The 18,526-nt window shown below is 55.2% G+C and overlaps 1 protein-coding gene across 3 annotated transcripts in view; it reads right to left on the bottom strand.

Annotated features, from left to right (window-relative positions):
• Positions 1–18,526, bottom strand: part of GFRA2 (GDNF family receptor alpha 2) — an 80,123-nt gene that overhangs the window by 42,241 nt on the left and 19,356 nt on the right. For all 3 annotated transcript variants that reach the window (XM_015586497.1, XM_015586485.1, XM_015586492.1), the window contains one exon: positions 6,903–7,257. In XM_015586497.1, the coding sequence (XP_015441983.1) occupies positions 6,903–7,257 (355 nt within the window). The remainder of the gene's footprint in view (positions 1–6,902; positions 7,258–18,526) is intronic.

Consider the following 18,526-nt stretch of genomic DNA (forward strand, 5'->3'; position numbering starts at 1 on the left):
GAGTCCATGGCAATGAGTGGAAGCAACAATAATCAAAGAGCCAGTAAACGGTGCAAGCTCAGGGTAGCTGAAGGTATGTCCTGCCCCTGCGTGAGCACGCACACACAACTGTAAGTGATGCTCAGATCTGAACGGATCTCACTGTCTGTTACTCTGACTCTCTGCACAGCAGCTTCTCCTCAGTGGGCCATCCCTCCTACCACACACCCAGTGGTGAGGGCCCTCACGCGGAACTCCGTGGGTGGGAGCCCTAGCTATACAAGGGGTGTACCTTGTCTCTCTGGGGTGTGAACTCTGGGGAGCCCAGATGCCCACAGAGCAGCAGGGATGGTCAAGGTTAAAGGTACTCTCTGCCTGGTCAGGCTGATGTTCCTGTAGTAGCCAGAGCAGGAAGATGCAGAAACCAGATCTTGTAAACTAGATATCTAGGTTGCAGCTTCTCCGTGTTTATTTTCCCAGGACCTTTAGTAAAGTAATAGTCAACATTCCAGCCTTATCTTAACTTGCCACAGGAAATTCCAAGAGGAGTCCTTTGGGCACCTTTGGCCCAGAGTTCGAGGGTGAGCAGGGCCCCAGCAAGGGGAAGCATGGGTCTCAGGGTCTCTGGCAGAGCTGAGGATCCCAAGGACCCTCCTTGCATAGAGTTTCCGTCCACTAGCAACCTTGCTGGTTAGTTTTTCTTCAGGAAGATGGTGACTTCTTTATCCCATGGGCACAGCTTTGCTCTGAGGATGGACAGAGCTGTTGGGCTCCAAGTTCTGCTCAAGGCCAAGCAGTCCCCTGAGGAAGGTTCGTCTGTCTGTGTCTCATCTCCCTCAGAAGGGGCTGCTCTCTCGTGCCACCAGAGTGTCCCAGGAAAGACCTGGTAGGTAGCCGAGTAGAAGTGGGATTTCAAGAGGCCCTGAGTGGAAATGCTATCATCTAGTTTATTGTGTGGCTCTAGTCCCAATACAGAGGCGATAAACACTGTCCTATCACCAGACTGTGAACAGCCTATGGCCAAGACTTCTACCTACTTCATTAACTCTCCAACTTCAACGTAAGGCCTGTCCCAGAGTAGAAGATCAATAACTAGTTGTCAAATGAATACGAGAATGGCCCCAAGACCCCCATTCCTCCCACAACAGATGACCGACTGGCCCCAGAAACAATGAGCTGGATTCCAGCAGGGGGCCCATTCTGCCCCTCCCATGCCCATAACAGGCATCACTAATCAACCACAGCCCTCTCTGCTACCCAGCCAGGAAGCTACCCATCCATGTTGGCCATCTAGAGAAGGCAGAGGTTCTTAAATTTTGGGAGGTCAAGGAACCCTTTGAGAATCTAATAAAAGCGATGAGTTATCTTTAGAACATAGACACAAAACCTTGCATACGATTTCAAAATATTCAAGACCTTCTCCTTTCAAAGAAGTGAAGGTTCAGAAGCCCCACAGCCCACCTGCCCCTACGCAAATAACCATTCGCTGCCACTTAGGGATAACCTGCTAAAAACATAAGCCAACAGATTCTATAGAGTCCAAAGGAGGCTGAGGGACAGCCCCAAGGAACCAGGATCGAACCCAGACCTGTCCATCCACACTGCCAATAGACAGTGAACATGCCCCAAGCTAGGCGGGGGAGGGGCTTGCTGAAGGCACTCTGCCCCACTCCCTGCGGACAGCCTCGAAGGAGGGGACCCTAAGCCCTCTACCTTCCCAGCAATCCTCTCAGACAAAGACAGTGTCCACTGCACAAAGGGGCTCAGGCAGCCGGGGTAGCCCCAGGCTGAATCTATTTATATACATCCTCAGCACCCAGAGGTTAAACTGCAGCCCGGGATATGGCACAGGGCCAGGACGGGCCCAGCACTGAGTTATTTATATCTTCTTGGCAGATAAAGAGGAACAGGACATTTCAGAAGGGCCTCTTCCAAACGAGGCATAGAGAGGACATAGTTTATGGGACAACAGAATCCTCCTTCCCCTCCTGCCCACAGACAGACAGACAGACACACACATACACACACACACACTCGCGCACACGCGTGCACACACGCACACTGGACCGTTACATTCATCCTTGCAATAAGTATAAGCTGATAGAGTAGAAACCCAAAATAAAGTAGGTCAGAGCCTACTGGGAGGCTCGCATGAGAGAATTGAGTCCAATTCATGAATTCATTCCAAGAGATTCCCTGGGCTTTCCAGACTCCATATCAGAACCTTTTACAGGAAAAGCCTCTCCTGGTCCTAAGTCCAAAGCCTGAAGACTCATGGGCTGGAAACCAGACAAAGGAGAAAGGCAGAGCATGGCTCCCAGGCTGCACCTCCGAGATCAGCTGGCCAGAGCAGGATGCATCCACTTTCACCCCAAAATGACCCTGGTCCAAAGAGCAGGGGAAGGAAGGTTAGGAAGAACTTGCAGTAGTAACCCCAGTGCCCCAATAAGGCGACATCACTGTGCAATCAAAGGCTTCTTCAAACCTCAACATTTGGTAGTCAGTGACATCTCATAAGACCACACAAGGAGGTCTATTAAATATCCTATGGAGGTTACGAGGCCACCATTGGGGTGCCCACAAACTTGCTTAGATGCCCACGGACTTGCTTTGATATAGTGCCAGCTGAGCTGGGCTCTGGCCAAGCTGACCGCCGCCCCCCTCCGCCACCCCCCGCCCTCCAAGAATGCTAAGCCAAGGTTCACTCAGGTAGAAGCCTGGGCATAGCCATGCCAACCCTAAGCAGAAGGGCGAAGGGGCCAGGCAGGCCCTGCTCACTGAGGACTGGGCGCCACAGGACTGGGCACCACAGCCCTGGGGCAGGGGCACATTCTGGGAGACGCTCGTGGACTAAGGCCCCATTCCCAGAGAGGCTCTCTCATGACCCCTGCCACAGCCAGCTTGGTCCATTTAGGTATTCAGGGAAAGAAGGCTGGGGGTCCCTAGTGCTTGCTCCAAACACCACGGCCCTGGGCTCTCCCATTTTCACAGTGAAGGTCTCCATCAGTGGTGCCCACCCTGCGGGCAGGGGAGAAACCTGGAGGAAGCCAGTGCCAGGAAGGGAAGGAAGGCCACTCCGTCCCAGGCATGGTGAAGAGCCTCCTGTTCTCCAGATGCCCCTCTCCAGCTCCTGCCTCCCCCAGGCTCCTCCGTGGGCCCCCCGGGGTCCACGAGTCAGTAAGTCAGGTCTACAGGCACATGGAAGGAGGTGAGCTCCTCCCCCTTCAAACTCGCCCTTCCCCACCATTTACCATGAGGAGGGGTCTCTGCTCATTTCCTCCTGTACCAAGAGCTAATGGTTCCAGCATATAACCTCAAGCAGAGACGCAGAGGGAGAAGGCAGGCTGGAAAGCTGCTTGGACAGACTCAGATCCATAGATCTGGAGAGGTCCTTGGAGACAGGTGTGCATCCTTGTGTGATCAATGAAGAAATCAAGGCCATGAGGGATGAAATCCTTCCAGAACCACTCTAGAGACCAGGGCAGAGTGAGCACAGAAGGTACACCTAGACCAGGAGCTAGGCCAGGAGCTCACCTGGCCACAGCCAGGAGCACCCAAAACTTCCTACACAGGATCCAATTCAAAAATCTGGAGACTGCACTGTTTGTGGGTCCTGCAGTGGCTGTTGCTTAAATTTACGTCACTTGTCTGCGTGGCTAAGCGCCTCTCAGACACTGCTCACTCTGAGCTCCAAGAAGGCCTCGTTCCTGATCCTCCCAGGATTGTCTTGTTTAACCCCCTTTCTCCCTCTATGTTGTGAAGTTCATCTCCCAATTCTACCGTTCCTGGTTCCCTGAACCCCGGGAGAGCGGGGTGGGGGGGGCGCAGAGGGGAGGGAACCCTCTGGCTCTTTAAACAGACACAGGTGTTATACAAGCCACCAAAAGCAGCCTGTCTCGCTCACGGTCGCAGACCCCTTAGGAGGCACACATATTGTCCTCTCCTTGAAACATCTCTAATAAAGGGGGTGCTGGTGTTCCTGCTGTTCCTCTGCTCAGGACGCCTCAGAGACATCCAGGTGAACTTGGCTCCAAGCTCCTGCAGCCTGCTGACCTTGGGAGTGCACCTGGCCCACAGGTGTGCACAGGATGCTGAAGGCCCCAGTTCGTCATCACTGGGCTTGGCCTCAGGCGGACCCTCCAGTTCCCATCGACATCCAGTTCCTCACCCATCCTGTCATTCCACATACGTGGTGTGTGAGGTGGCCTGACAGGGCCATTTCGGCATTGAGAACATGGACAGAACGCATCTCGATGCAAGAATGAGTGTGCTCCCTCCCATCGAGTCTGGGAACCATGCTGCCCATCAAGTCTCTGCAGGTCCGCAGCCACCAGGCAGCTCCGAGCTCCAGAGCGTGCACTTCGGCGTGTGCTCCCCCTGCCTTTTTAGGCTCCGGATGTCTACTTCTAACCACTCTCTAACTTATGCACGTGTGATTTTAAATGGCCTCAATCCCGGTCTTTGTTTTGTTTTGTTTGGGTTTGGTTTGTTTTGGTTTGGTTTTAAGGAAAGCAAGAGAGAAAAGCTGCCCTTCCTCCCAGCTTTCCTGAGCCCTGCGGCCAGCTCCAGGGGTCAGCCCCTTCTCTCAACTCCAGCAGCCCTTGTTCCAAAACAAGGTCTGCTTCCCCTTCTGTGTGTGTACGCAGGGCCCAGCACTCCCCTGGGATAAAGAAGGCCCCCCTTCCCCTCCGCTGCCCTTGTCCCCACGGGCCCTGAGCTTCTCAACAAAGTGGTCTGTACTCAGCCTCCACTTCTGCCTCCCTGCCAGGCCTCACGATTGCAACCGGCTTTCACCCTCTGCATGCACGCGCACACGTGCACACCTACACGCTTTCACACATTCATACCTTCACGCACTCCCTCACATTCCCACACGCGCACACATACACACACACACGCCACACACGCTCCGTGAGGCACCACACCACTCCCGCCCGCGGGAACCCCTTCTCTTCTGGACTCTGGCACATTCTCTCCCGGTCGCCCTTGCTCCCGAGCCTCCCTGCTGCAGGCTCCACTTCCTTTGCCCTCCCTGAAGACCTGCCTTTTCCGGCAGAGCTGTGCCTCACTATCCACCCAGATGGTTTCTCTCACAGCCTGAACACTGAGGAGGCCCAAGTATGCAGGTATCTCCTTCCCAAACTCCCTCTTGGGCTCTACCAACCCCCCTGCACCATCTCACTCAGTGCCGCGGCTTTCATCACCAGTGAAGCACCCAGCAACTAACGGCCCCTTCACTGAGCTCCAAGCCCACAAGTCTGAATTGCACCTAGACATTGCCACAAGGATGGCATGGCCCCCCAGGCACCTCGAACACTGCACGTCCAACACCACCCCACTGACTTATTCAACCAGAAAACATGGCCGTCACCATCCATTGATTCATTCAGGTGATGTTTGTGGAGTGCTCGCCACGTGCCAGGCTCTAACTATAAGGAAGACGAGGTGTGGAATAACAAAACAGAAGCGACTTTCGCCTCCAGGGAACTTTGAACCAGTCACCTAGTCCTGTCAAGGCTACTTACCAATCATCTCTGAAATGACACACTTCGCTCCATCCCCATGCCGCTATCTTAGTCCAGGCCAGCATGCTGCCCGGGGACAAAGACAGTAGAGACCGGATCCCAGCTCTGAAATGCAGGAGCCGTACGACCTTAAGACAGGTCACTTTCTATATCTGTTTCCTTGTTTGGCAGATAGAAATGACAACAGCACCTACCTGGTAGCCTTGTTGCAGGATGAAATGAGATAAAGCACATAAAGGACTGATGTCTGGGATACAGTAAGCACTCTGCGCTCCTGTGAGCACTGTTTCTCCAGCAACCTCACCTCTGGCCTTTCCACCTCACGGCCCACACTCCATATGCGCTCACCACCTGGCCAGGCTCTCCCCTATCCTCCTGCCTCTGCAGGTGCTTTCCCAGCTGACTTATTCCCTGCTGTTCTCCCTCTCATTTTCTGAGGTTCAGCTCAAGCCCCTCTGGACCCCCAGGCTGAGGTAGATGCCCCTCCCCTGTGCTCCCTCCTCAGGGAGCCCTTGGCCCTTGTCCTACTGCGGTGGGATCACTGCTCTCCTTGTCTGTCTCCTTAGAGAGCATGCCCAGGCCTTCACACCCAGCACGGATGCAAGAGGGACTAGATAAACGCTTAGCAACAAACGGGAAAAACATGGGACTTACGAAGAGGTGAATTTCAACTCAACAAAACAACAACAAAAACCTTCCTAGTAATTAGGCTACACTTATTAAGCATTGGCTGTATCCCAAGCTCTGTGCTAAGCTTTGGACACACATTGTATAATCAGACCTCACGATAACCCTGGGATGTGGGTATTTTATTCCTGTTTTACATCCATTTATTCATTCAAGTGATGTTTATGGGATGGAGATTCAGGACATTTTAAAAATTTACCCCAAGTCACACAGCTAGTAAGTGGAAAAGTCTGGATTCGAGCCTAAGACTATCAGACTCCAGACCCGTGTTCCACCCCAGCACCTGATGGGCTCAGCTCTCGGTGTGGAAGGAGCTGCCTCTGTGACTTATGAGAGCCTCTTCTCGACAGCCACATGACCTCACGGGGACAGTGGGGGGCTTCCTTTAGAGGTAAGACTGAATTCACAGAAGGCTCCTTCCTATTCCCAGCTCCAGGGGTCTATGAATTTAGTTATAAACTCCTAGCGCTGTTCATCTTGGTTTCCCCACGGTGCTGAGCATGAGGCTGGGCACAGAGAAGGCAAACAAACCTGCACTGAATGAAGAATGAATGAAGAATGAACGAATGAATGAATGACAGTTCATTCTGCACATATCCAAGTCACTCTCTTCGCTGGGCTCAGGATTATAATCCCGCAGACCCAGGGGATGCTGGGAAGGGAGGGCTCCCGCCTGTGACACCTGCAGCGCCGGGGCAGCCCCGTTCTTACCGGCACAGGTGGTCGGTGCGGCACACGCTGCGTAGGTCCAGGCAGTTGGGCTTCTCCTTGTCCTCGTAGGAGCAGCTGGGCAGGATGGTCTGCCGGCGGCGCTCGGCGCACGCCTGGTCCTGGCAGGAGCAGAAGAGCATGCGGTAGGTGTACTCGCTGGGCACCCGGTCGAAGAACTGGCGCAGGGCCTTGTGGCACTTGCGGCGGTTACAGCGCTCGGTGGGCGAGATCTCGCGGTTGCAGATGGAGATGTAAGAGGAACGCAGCTTCTTGCAGTTGTCATTCAGGTTGCAGGCCTTGGCAGCGTCCAGGCAGTGGTTGCTTTTGGCGCTGACCGCCGGGTCCGCCCCTGTCCCTGGAAAGGGAGGAGAGAGGGGTCAGAGGCCCACATGGGCATAGGGAGAACACGGGGCGCCCACCCGCTGGGGACCCCTTCCCGGCACTCAGCGCGCTCTGCCGCAGCGTCCTCGTCTGTGCCCCGGACAGCGCCTGGCACAGAGTGTGCACTATTATGATGATGGCCGTTCCTCCGAAGTCTTACCGAAGACTTGTCACAAGCCGAAAGGCGAGCAACTAGGTGTCCGTCGCTCTGTTCACAGACGCGGGAAATGGGGAAATAAGGTGCTGGTTTGAGATCGCACAGCTGGGTGGCACCTGAGCCCAGACGAGCTCTGGGCCCCTGAGCACCAGCAGCAGCACACTGGAGCAGGGCTTCTGAGACACTGCTGGCATTTAAGGAAGGACGACTGTCATATGGGAGCTTCAGCAGCCACGGCACAAACAGCACCGGTACCAGCGTCCTCACCTACCACCACTGTGACCACTGGAACTGTCCCCTCACAGTTAAAAATGCCCCACGGGGAGCAGAGTGGGGAGGGTGTTACCACGTGAGTCAGTGTCCCAACCCGCAAAAGAGGACACTCCTGGTGGGGAGCCTGGCCCTGTGATTCAGGCTCAAGTTCCCCAGACTTGATGACAAGCTGAGCACATCCATCAGCTACGGTGCGGCTGTGCTGGAGGCTGGGACTTCGGTGTCCGTGTGGCGGCTTTGAATCCTATGTCGCTGCCCACAGAGCGGAACGTCTGGGCACAAAGCCGGATTCCCGGGAATCATCAGGTTCCGCCATGGTGGCTGCCGCACCCCGCAAGTCTCAGCTGTTCCGAGAGGAACACACAGCACAGGGACCACCCTCCCCTCCCCTGCCAGCCAGCTCCCACCTCCAGGGCACCTGTTGTCCATCCCGAGGACAGACAGAGAGGAAAGGCAGGAATCCAGTCTGTACATGCCCCCGGAGACATCCTGGTGACAGCGGATAGGTGATCATCTAACCTTACCTCTTCATTCTATAGATAAGGAAACTAAGGTGCTGGGGGGACAGAGTGCCTGTCACTCAGCACACTGGCCGCAAACCAGGCCAGGCACTACCTCCTCATTCTATAGATAAGGAAACCGAGGTGCTGGGGGGACAGGGTGCCTGCCCAGGGTCACTCAGCACACTGGCCGCAAACCAGGCCAGGCACCCAGACCTCGCCAGCACCATTGGTTTTAGGATGAACCATACCTACTCATTCATTCTTCACCCACCCAACAAATGCTCCTCAATGTGTACTGTGCACACCCGTTCCAAGGCCCCACAAGGTGGCAGAAAGGGCTCGGGGTGGGGCATGCTGGTGCCAGGCCCCTCTCCGGTGGCCGGTACAGGTCCTGGTATTCGGAGCCCTTGGTCCTTAAAGATCTAAGTCCCACACCCCTGCACAGCCCTGTCCCCGCCAGGGGCCGTGTTGGATGTGGAAGTATGGAGGAGGCCCCGTTCTCAAGAGCTCACGAATCTAGCCAGGATACCAAGAGGCAGATGAGCCGGGTGTGGTGAAGACCGGAAGTTCTAGAACTGAGCCATTGGCCCACGCTAAGCTACCACCCTATTTTTCTGCTCCCCTTTAAAGCAAAAACCCTCAAATGAACAGTCTATACCGGTGATTTCCTTCTCCCTCCTGGACCCACTGCAGCCTGGCATTTGCCACCCACCCACATCAGTGGTCAGGGACCCCCAGCCTCCTCTTCCTCAGCCCCTCTCCTCATGGCCTTCCTGTCTCTACAGGTCCTGCTGCTGCCCCTCCACCCCCACCCCACTGTGCTCTCCTCAGCCTGCTTCATCGGTACCATCTTCTCCACCAGCGCTCAGCTCCCCTTCTCTCTATGCACCTGCCCCCCAGGGCCCTAGTTCACCCCATGGCCCGAAACACCATCAATATGCTGTCGACACCCAGATTTATATTCCCAACCAGACCTTCTCCTGGACCCCAGATTCACGTGTCCCCCTGCCCGCTCACCAGCTCCACCTGAAACGCCGACATCCGCATCTCAAACTTAACATGCCCCTGACCAAATCCCACATGTTCCCCCGAGGCCACCTCCAACCTCATCTTCCTCATCCCTCTGAAAACAGCTGCACCCTTCCAGAGCTCAGGCAAAAATCCTGGTGCTTCCTTGACCCGTCTCTTCAGTCATACACCATGTCAGAAAAACCAGGCAGGTCCACCTTCAAAATGCATCGAGATCCAATCACTTCTGACCACCACCACTGCTACCTCGATCCAAGCTGCCATCACTCCATGCTGGTAGGGACCTCCTGCCCGTGCACCCCGCTCTGTCCTTGGGCACGCCCCAAAACAACGTTCTCATCACAGCTGGCACCTAAGGCAGAGCTATAAGGCTCCTGGGCCCCAAAGCTGCCAGTGATGTCCCATCTCATTCAGACATGACCTACATGTCGTCCGATATGACAGCCACTAGCCATGCATGGCCATGGAGCCTGAAATACGGCTAGCGTGGAATGAGCTGTCCACACCAGATTTTGAAAATATACACCAGATTTTGAACACTTAATAAGAAAAAAAATGTAAAACATCTCAGTAATAATGTTTTACTTTGATTACGTGTTGATAATACTTCGGAGATATTGTGTTAAACAAATGTATTATTAAAATTAATTTCACTTGCTCCTTTTTACTTTTTTAAATGTAACTACTGGAAAATTTAGAAATATAATATGTGACTCATATTATATTCCTATTAGCCATCCCTGCTCTATATGACCTCACCTCCTCCTCCTTCCCGTGCTCACTTACTCTGTTCTAGCCACACTGGCCTCCTCGCTCTTCCTGGAACATGCCCTGACCTCAGGGCCTTTGCACTTGCTGCTTCCACTGCCAGGAAAGCTCTCCCCGACCCCCACGACCACACAGCTACCTCCTTCACTTCTTTCAGGTCTCTGCTCAAATGTTGCCTTCTCTGTGAGTCCTTCCTGACCTCCCTATACGCAATAACAAGTCACTCCCTTTACCCAACACGCCCACACGCTGATCTCTTCCCCCCCGACACACACACAGCTCACCACCACCTGCCACAATATACACTTACTTACGCATTTGTTTGTATCAAATACAAGCTCTAGGCAGGCAGAGGCTTTTTCAGTTGTGCTAGCTGTGTTGTATCCATTTTTCCCAGGGTCTGGGTGCATGGTGGGTACTGACTACACAGTTGGTAAGGGAAGTGATAAATGTACTTAGAAGAGAATTTCATTCATAATAACTGCTCAAAAGTGTTGGTTAACATCACGGAAGCCCAGCTGACGCAGAGCTGGCAATGGTGGTCAATGCAAGACCGCGTCTGATCAAGTATCAACGTGGAGCCCAGCCCAGAAGTGCTCAGGATTGAAAGTGGGGGGTCAATTAACGAAGATCCAGCCATCACCCCAACACCCTGCCTCTCCGACAGCCCTACAAAGGCAGAAGGAACGAGCTAACTCCCTCTCTTCTCACAAAAATGAAAGGAGAATTAAGGCAGAAGGAGAATTAAGGTTTATTTTCCTACTCATTCAATCAATAAATCTTTATCGAAGGCCTACTATGTGCAGGCACTGCCCCAGAAATACAGCTGGGGACGATGGAGCAGGCTATGCATCGGGGAAGTCAGAGTGCTTGGGAGGAGAGAAGAAAGCATCCTGCCCAGACCAGGGGTCACGGAAGCAGTGACACCTCTGCTGAAACATACAGGATGGGTCAGAGGGAGAACAGAGAATGGAAAGGGGATTCTAAGGAGACGAAAAGGCCGGGAAGGGCCAACAGTACTCAGCGTGCTTAGAGATGGATACTGGAAGAGGGACCAAGCAGACATGATGCTGGACAGCCAAGCAAGGGCTTGCCAGCCACAGCGTGGAGCGCGGCCCCTGTAGCCGTTCCCTGAGCCGCTGCCAAACCATCCTGCCCGAGCCAGGCAAGGACCCAAGGCCGCCTGTCCACACAAAGGCTATTCTGGAAGCACAGCCTTTAAGGGAGGGTTCTTCCCAGCCAGCCAGGTGGTTCCTTCCCGTTCAGTGCACCTGTCAGGACACCGGCTGGTGGAAGGGAAGAGCATATCAGCCTGGGCCGAGGTGGAGGAGAGAGAGGACAGAGAGGGACCCCAGAGATGGGCCGGGCGACAACCACAGACGGAACAGCGCCAATTTAGGACTGAGGCTGCTTTTAGGTTCCCCAGGTGCTCTGTTCCGGCTCCTCTCAGCATGTTCCTGAGCTAATGCCAGTGTAATTATAGCCTCAGTGGCTCCCATTTGGAGCCTGAATAGTGAAAGCTTTTGCTAGGGGGTGGCAGATGTAAACCCCTGGGCCAAAACTTGGTAAATTTCCTAGGAAAAAAAAAAATAGAAGAAACAAAAAAAAAAATGTGGCGATAGTAACAGTAATTGCTTAGTTACCAGGAAGATGTATGTCCCTTCTGATCCTCCCAGAGCAGGTACAGGGGGCAAGTGGGCCTGATGACGGGGCCCCCACTCCACTGCGGAGCTGGCCTCGGCCCTGGCTTCCCCGTGAGGGAGGAAGCTTGTGCCGGCGGAGGGCAGGCCGCCCGACAGCCCCTTCCCAGCCCATCACTGCTTCTCCGTCCACACTAAGACGCTTTTCCCTCAGGTCCAGAGGTTTATTTTCCTCTTCATGAGTCCCCTTTGGGGAGCAAGGAGGAGGTGCTGAATTCCAAACACCAGACTCACCCAGCGTGTGTGGCAGTCTCTGAACTAAAATGTCCAAAGAGCAGGACGAAGGCCCCTGCTCGCCCCCTCCCACACCCCGCCCATCCCTGCACAGATTGCCGAGACCACACAGGAAACTGCCAGGGACTCAGGAGCTAGAAATTCAGCCTGGGCCTGGGCCAACCCACCCTCCAGACTCATTCCTGAGCCAGATGGGCAGACTGGGCCAAGGAGTAAATGGTAACAGCTGCCCCAGGGAGAGCGAGGCGGGGTTTAACCACGCCTGGCATGTTCCAAAACCTCCCAGCTCCAGCCCCCGGGGACACATTCTGGCTTCTTCAGCCCCTCCCTTCCCCTCCCTTGCTGAGGGTGGGAGTTGGGGGGCTGGTGGGGAGGCAGACTACAACTGTAGAGGGGGCAGCCACTCCATCCAAGCCTCATCCACCTCCCTTCTTCCCTCCTGGGCTGCTGCCCTGAGCCAATGACCATCTGTCCCTCAATCCTCAAAGTGATATCCTCGAAATAATTGTTTGACACTTACATAAGAGCTTCAGTCACTCGGGTACCACCTATGTCATTCTGGCCGTGTTTCCAGCACCACTAAAACAAGAGTCGGAGACCTGGGCCCTAATTCTGTCTCTGCCTCTCCCAGCCGTGTGAAACCCCAGACAAAGCCTGACCCTCTCTGGGTCTCATTTCCTCATCTGAAACTATATAATCTCCTACGTTTAGTGACTCTCTTGCCAACCCACCTCCCCCTACACACACACACACACGCACACACACACGCACACACACACACACAAACACATGCAAGACTGCAGGCTACAGGGAGTGAAAAGGCCCATTGCTACCAGCAGGCTGAAAGGAGCCAGCCCGGCCTGTGCAAACACAGCAGGTATGCATTCGGCAACACACACATACACGCAAGGCTCACGAACACACCCGTCACCTTCATGCACGGCACCCAGATCCCTGTCGGTTAGCGGTCAGTCAAACAGTTGTCAGTCAGCAAATACTTCCAGGTACTGATTACATACCCTGGAAATCCAGCTGTGAGCTGGACGGACAGAGTGCCTGCTCTGCAGAGGCTTTTAGTCTCATGAGAGGAAGACGGGTAATAGGCACATGACAAAGAAATAAGGTAATTTAAAGTGCTACGAAGAAAATAAAATAAGGGAATTTAGAAGAGAATGACTGGGGATGAAGAGGGCCTGTCCGAGGAGGTGACAGCCAAACTGAGACAGAAACACTGGCAGGAGAGAAACACGCAGACTATCCAAGGCAGGAAAAGCCCAGGCAACAGGAAGAGCAGGTGCAAAGGTCCTGAGACAGGCACAAGCCTGGCACGTTCACGCGCAGAAGGAAGGGCAAGGTGGCTGCAGCTTCCAGAAGGAAGCAAAGAAAAAAGAGATAGAGGAAGCCAGAGGGACAATCAGGGGAGATCGCAGGGGACCTTGCAGGGAGGGGCAGGGACTTCAGATTCGATTCTAAGATGCGAAGCGCCTGGAGGGTTTTAAGGAGGGGAGTCTCCTGACCTCAGTGACGTTGGCCGACATACGGAAGACAGAAGACACATGAGGGCTGGAGCTGAAGACGAGACCCGCTATAGGCTGTAGCAAGGAGAAGCTTGGGGACAGTGGTAACCGCAGCGATGGCAAAAAAAAAGAAAATGAGCCCATTCTGCATATAATTTAGAGAGAGAGCCACCAGGATGGGTTGGGTGCTGGATGGGAAGAAAGAGAGAAATCAAGGGAAAACCCCAGGTTTTCGGCCTGAGCACCAGGTGGATGGTGGCGTCGTTTTTGTAAAACGAGGAAGGCTTGGAGGGAGGAAGGAGGGGCTCAACTAAGTGGATGGTTCCGTTTCGACTTATGTTCGAGACACCCATGAGACGTCCACGTGGAAATGCCGAAAAGGCAGAAGGACAGTGAGTCTGGCGTTCGGGACGGGAGTCTGAGCCAAAGACGAAAACTGAGCCTAACTGATCAGAGGTTCTCGAAAGCCACATAACTAAAGGAGGTGGCCAAGGGTGCGGGTGAAAACAAGGAACAGGGAAGGCGTCAGGACAGAGCTCCAGGCACCGCCACCACCGAGCGGGGACGGGGAAGGAGCGGACCAGGAGCTGGGGGCAATCAGGACACACTGGTGTCACAGAGTTCAAAAAGGGGGATGGTCCCCTGAGTCCGAATAATGAGGGATGTGTGGATGAACAGAGGAGCACTCGGCCGTGAGGTGTGGACTAAACAGACGGCAGGACAGCTGGGGAGGGAGGGCGGGGGGCACGCCTGCCTGGCGGGCTGGAGCTGCCCGGCTATCGGCTCCATGCCACGCCGCCCGCCTTCACGCACCCACCCTGCTGCGTTCTCCCTCAGGACTGGTTTACGTGAGCAGCGGTCTCGTTCTGAGCATCCCAGAGCCCTGCTGAAGAGCCAGATAGAACTGACAAGGTCCCGACCTCCTGGAGCCTACGTTCCACTGCAGGTGACAGGGTAATGTCAGGTAACAAGTGGAAACCCTCCCCTTGGCCCGAGGTTCGCTTACTGGGCTTGGCAAGTGTCCCCGCCACCCTGCTCGGGGCTGGGCTGGCGATTATAAGAGCAGGGACTCTGGCCCAGCCGTGGCCTGAGAGGCGGAGGACCTGGCTGGCGAGTCAGCGAGCACAGGTTTTACAACCCTTTGAACCTGAATTTCCTAACCTGCAAAATAAGGATACAATACCCACCCTGCCTACACACAGGACCATGCTAAAGATTAGATGGGGAACAAAAAAAACATATTAGATAGGAAAATGTAGACGAAAATGCCTCACGCAGTACTGCTTGTTTAAGAATATGTTCCCGGCTGAAAAGGTCCTCCCCGCCATCGCTTGCTTTTCATGCGGTCCTGCCAGCAGAGGCCTGTCCCTTGTGCCCTTGGTCCAGCCTCACAAACCACATCCCAAAAGATACACGAGATCCTGGTTTCCTCACTGGTGAGCAAGACGCGGCCTTCAGAGCTCTCTACTCGTCCAGGAAGCCTGAGCGAGCAGGGCCCTGGGGGCCTTTCTCGCCTTGGGCCCCGGCCAGAGGTTCGGGGTGGCATGCGGTGGTGCCTCGGCTTCCCCTAGAGATGACCAGCCAGCCCCAGCGTGCCTCACCTGCCAGTCTTCTGTCCTCACTCAAGGCCCAGGGATACGGCGGGACCGCAACCTTGACCTCTGGGCCTGGAGTGCTGGGGGTCCCGCCTTCTCCTCCCTGCCATCTCTGTGTCATTTCTCCTCTGGTGGGATGCCTGCCACCAGTCCACCACCCTGCTGCTCCTTGGATCTGGCACTACCAACCGCCACCCCCCGCCCTCCCTCAGGGGTGACCTCGCACCTGGCTCACCGTCCTCCCTTACTCCCCACACAGTGGCTTCCTCCCTGTCCACACTCGGCCTTGCCGCCGCAGACATCTCTGCCCTTCCCCCTCTCCCCACGGCGTGTCACACCCTCCCCGACTTCCCCAGCAGCCCCAGCGCTTCTGGAGCGCTGCCCTCAAGTGCCCCGCCTTGGACACCATCTCCTCACCTCCCGGTTCCCTCCTCGCTACCCCACCCCCACAGCCCAACCAGTGACCCCACCACCTGCCCTCCCCCAGCCATCCCCCGACCCTGCCAGTTCCCCCTCACCCAGCAAGTACCCCGACCTCCTCCTCGGCCCCACTCCTCCTCAGACATGCTCTCCGACCACCAGCCCCGGTTACCCCCACGCCCCTCCCACTCCAGGGTGCCTCTGCACAGAATGTCGCCGGAGAAATACACACAACCAAGCGGACTGGCCTCACTTTAAAGTCCTGACCCCATGCTTCGAATGCCACTGGGGCCATTTCACACCTTCTGTGGCTTCAGTCCTGCCACACTGTCCCCGGCCCGCTGCTCTGGCCTCAGACTCCACTAGGACATAGAAGGTTTGGACAGACGCTCCCTGCACAGCAACACCAACCTCCGTCACCGGTGCTGCGCCCCAGCTCTGCCCTCTCTGTTCGGAGGGAGGAAGGGTCCCTGCCCCCTGGGCTCTGGGTCCCGTCCCTCCTTCTCAAGGACATCGCTCCTGAAATTACCCCTCTTCTCCCTGCCCCTTCGGCTGATGATTTACGCTTGAAAAACGGATCATTTGGGCTTCTTCCAATGGGTCCTCCCCGACGGCATCTGACAGGCCGCCGTCATCACCCATCTCAGGATGCAGGAACACCGCGCGGCCTTCCTGTGACCACACGTCCTCCTGTGTCACTCTCTCTCACAGACAAAGTCCAAAGAGTCAGCTCTGGCTGCTGCTTTCACCTTCTCGCCTCAGCTTCACGCTTCCACCCCACCTGGATCAAGCCTCCGCCCCACTCAGGATACTCCGGTCAAGGTCGTGTGAGTCCGTGCTGCCGAATCCAAAGGTCACTTCTCTAAACTCCTCCCACTTGACCTCTGGGGCTGCACTGGCACCACTGACCACCTCCTCTGTCTTGAGACCCACGCTTCTCTTGGCCCCCCGCCGGCAACCCTGACTCAATTTCCTCTTCACTGGTCCTAGACCTGACCTCCTTTCCGTGGAGAGCTCCGGCCTCCCTCTCTCTCTACGCACTCTCTAGGTGACCTCGACGCCATCTAGCTTCATGCTAACGACTCTCGACCGGGACCTCTCCTCAGAACGCCAGGCTTACAGCCGACCGGGCATTTCTAGGTGGAAGTCTAACCAGCATCTCAAGCCTACCGTGGCCAAAAGAGGGCTCTGGATTTCCGCTCCCCCTGCCCAACCTGTTCGTTCCCCCATCCTCCCCGTCCAGGTACACGGCAGCGTAAATTATCAGCGTCATCCTCAACCCCAGCCCCCATCCTCTCGACTCCACCCGCCACAGACCCAAGATCCAAGCATCCTCTCCATCTCCGCTGCTGTCCTGGAGACAGCGTCTGAGTGCTCTCCGCTTCCACGCTTGTCCATGCCCCGCCCCACCACATGATCCACTCTCCCACGGCGCAAGAGTCATCTTTTCAAAAGCATAAATCGTACTGTGCTTCTCAAGTGTCCAAATCCTCCAAAGGCCCCTCATCACCCTTGAGTGAAATCCAAGCTCCATCGCTTGCCGGCCGTGTCTCCGTCATCCGCCTCCTGCCCTGCCTGTGTGCCCACCTCCCCGGCCACCGCCGCCGCCTCCGCCTCATTCCCTGGGCCCCTGCCACATGGCCTGCGTTAAGTCCCACCCTCCACCACACATGTCCCCACCTGGGGCCCTTTCCCCAGCTGTTCCCTCTGCCATCCCCCAGACCTTCCCACGGCTGGCCTCCTCCCAGGAGTCATGCTTTGGCATTCTCAGTCTAAAAGTAGCACCGGCCACCTCTGTCCCATCATCCTATTTTAATTCTCTATTTAGTTAGCATTCTTCTTTATTTTACATATTTTTGTTGTTACTTTGTTTGTTGGCTTGTCTTTTGTTTTTCTGTTTTTCTCTGTCTTGGGCTAATTGAACATAAGCTTCACGAGAGCAACGGACGACTCTCTCTTCTTCATGGACGTATCCTCAGCACCCAGATCAGTGCTTTCATGCTCGGTGACTATTTGGGGACGAATTCACACACTCTGATTCTGCAGAGAAGGTACCTAAGGTCCAGAGTTCAATGTCATGACCTTGGACTGTAGGAAGGCCCTAAATACACACAGAGAAGTTCACTCATCATTTTTATTGATCGGGTAAAGATGGCCCCCCGCACCTTCTCATGCCCCTCTGTATTCACCCCTGACCTCTGTTCCCGGGGCTTCACTCAGAGATAAGACGGGGGGCCGAGGACAGCAGTTGTTCCCGAGGGAAGGGCCCTATCTCCCCTCACAGCTTCCCCACTCGGCCTTCTCGACCAGCTGCTCTTCCTTCCCTATCCACGTGGACGCAGAGGGGGCCACTGCCAGACACCCATAAACACCTCACACACACACCCCACACACCAACACCCACACCCACACACACACATACACTCCCACACACACAACTACCCACCCACACACCACCACCCACACACCAACACCCACACACACCACCACCCACACCACCACCCACACCCACACCCATACACACACACACTCCACACCCACACCCACACCCATACACACACATACACACCCACACACACCCATACACTCCCACACACACCACTACCCACCCACACACCACCATCCACACGCCCACACCCATACACTCCCACACACACATATACACACACCACCACCCCCACGCCCACACCCATACACTCCCACACCCACACACACCACCACCCACCCACACACCGCCCCACAGACACCCACACACTACCACCCACACACACACCACCACCCACACGCCCACTCATACACTCCCACACCCACACACACATACACACACACCACCACCACCCCACACACACACCCAGTAGACAGTGAAAACCAAGAAACTGCCCACCACCTGGAGCCAGAATTCTCAAGTTTGATCTGTAGGTCTTTTACATACTGGCATATGTGTGTTTTGATAAGAACAACACCAAGTCACTGAGCCTTATTTTCCTCCCTGTAAAACGTGGAGGATAGAACTCCTGTGTCACAGGGCTGCCATGGGGAGCCAGGCT

The sequence above is a fragment of the Pteropus alecto genome, unplaced genomic scaffold (assembly GCF_000325575.1).
Source record: "Pteropus alecto unplaced genomic scaffold, ASM32557v1 scaffold160, whole genome shotgun sequence".
In the NCBI taxonomy this organism is placed as follows: Eukaryota; Metazoa; Chordata; class Mammalia; order Chiroptera; family Pteropodidae; genus Pteropus; species Pteropus alecto.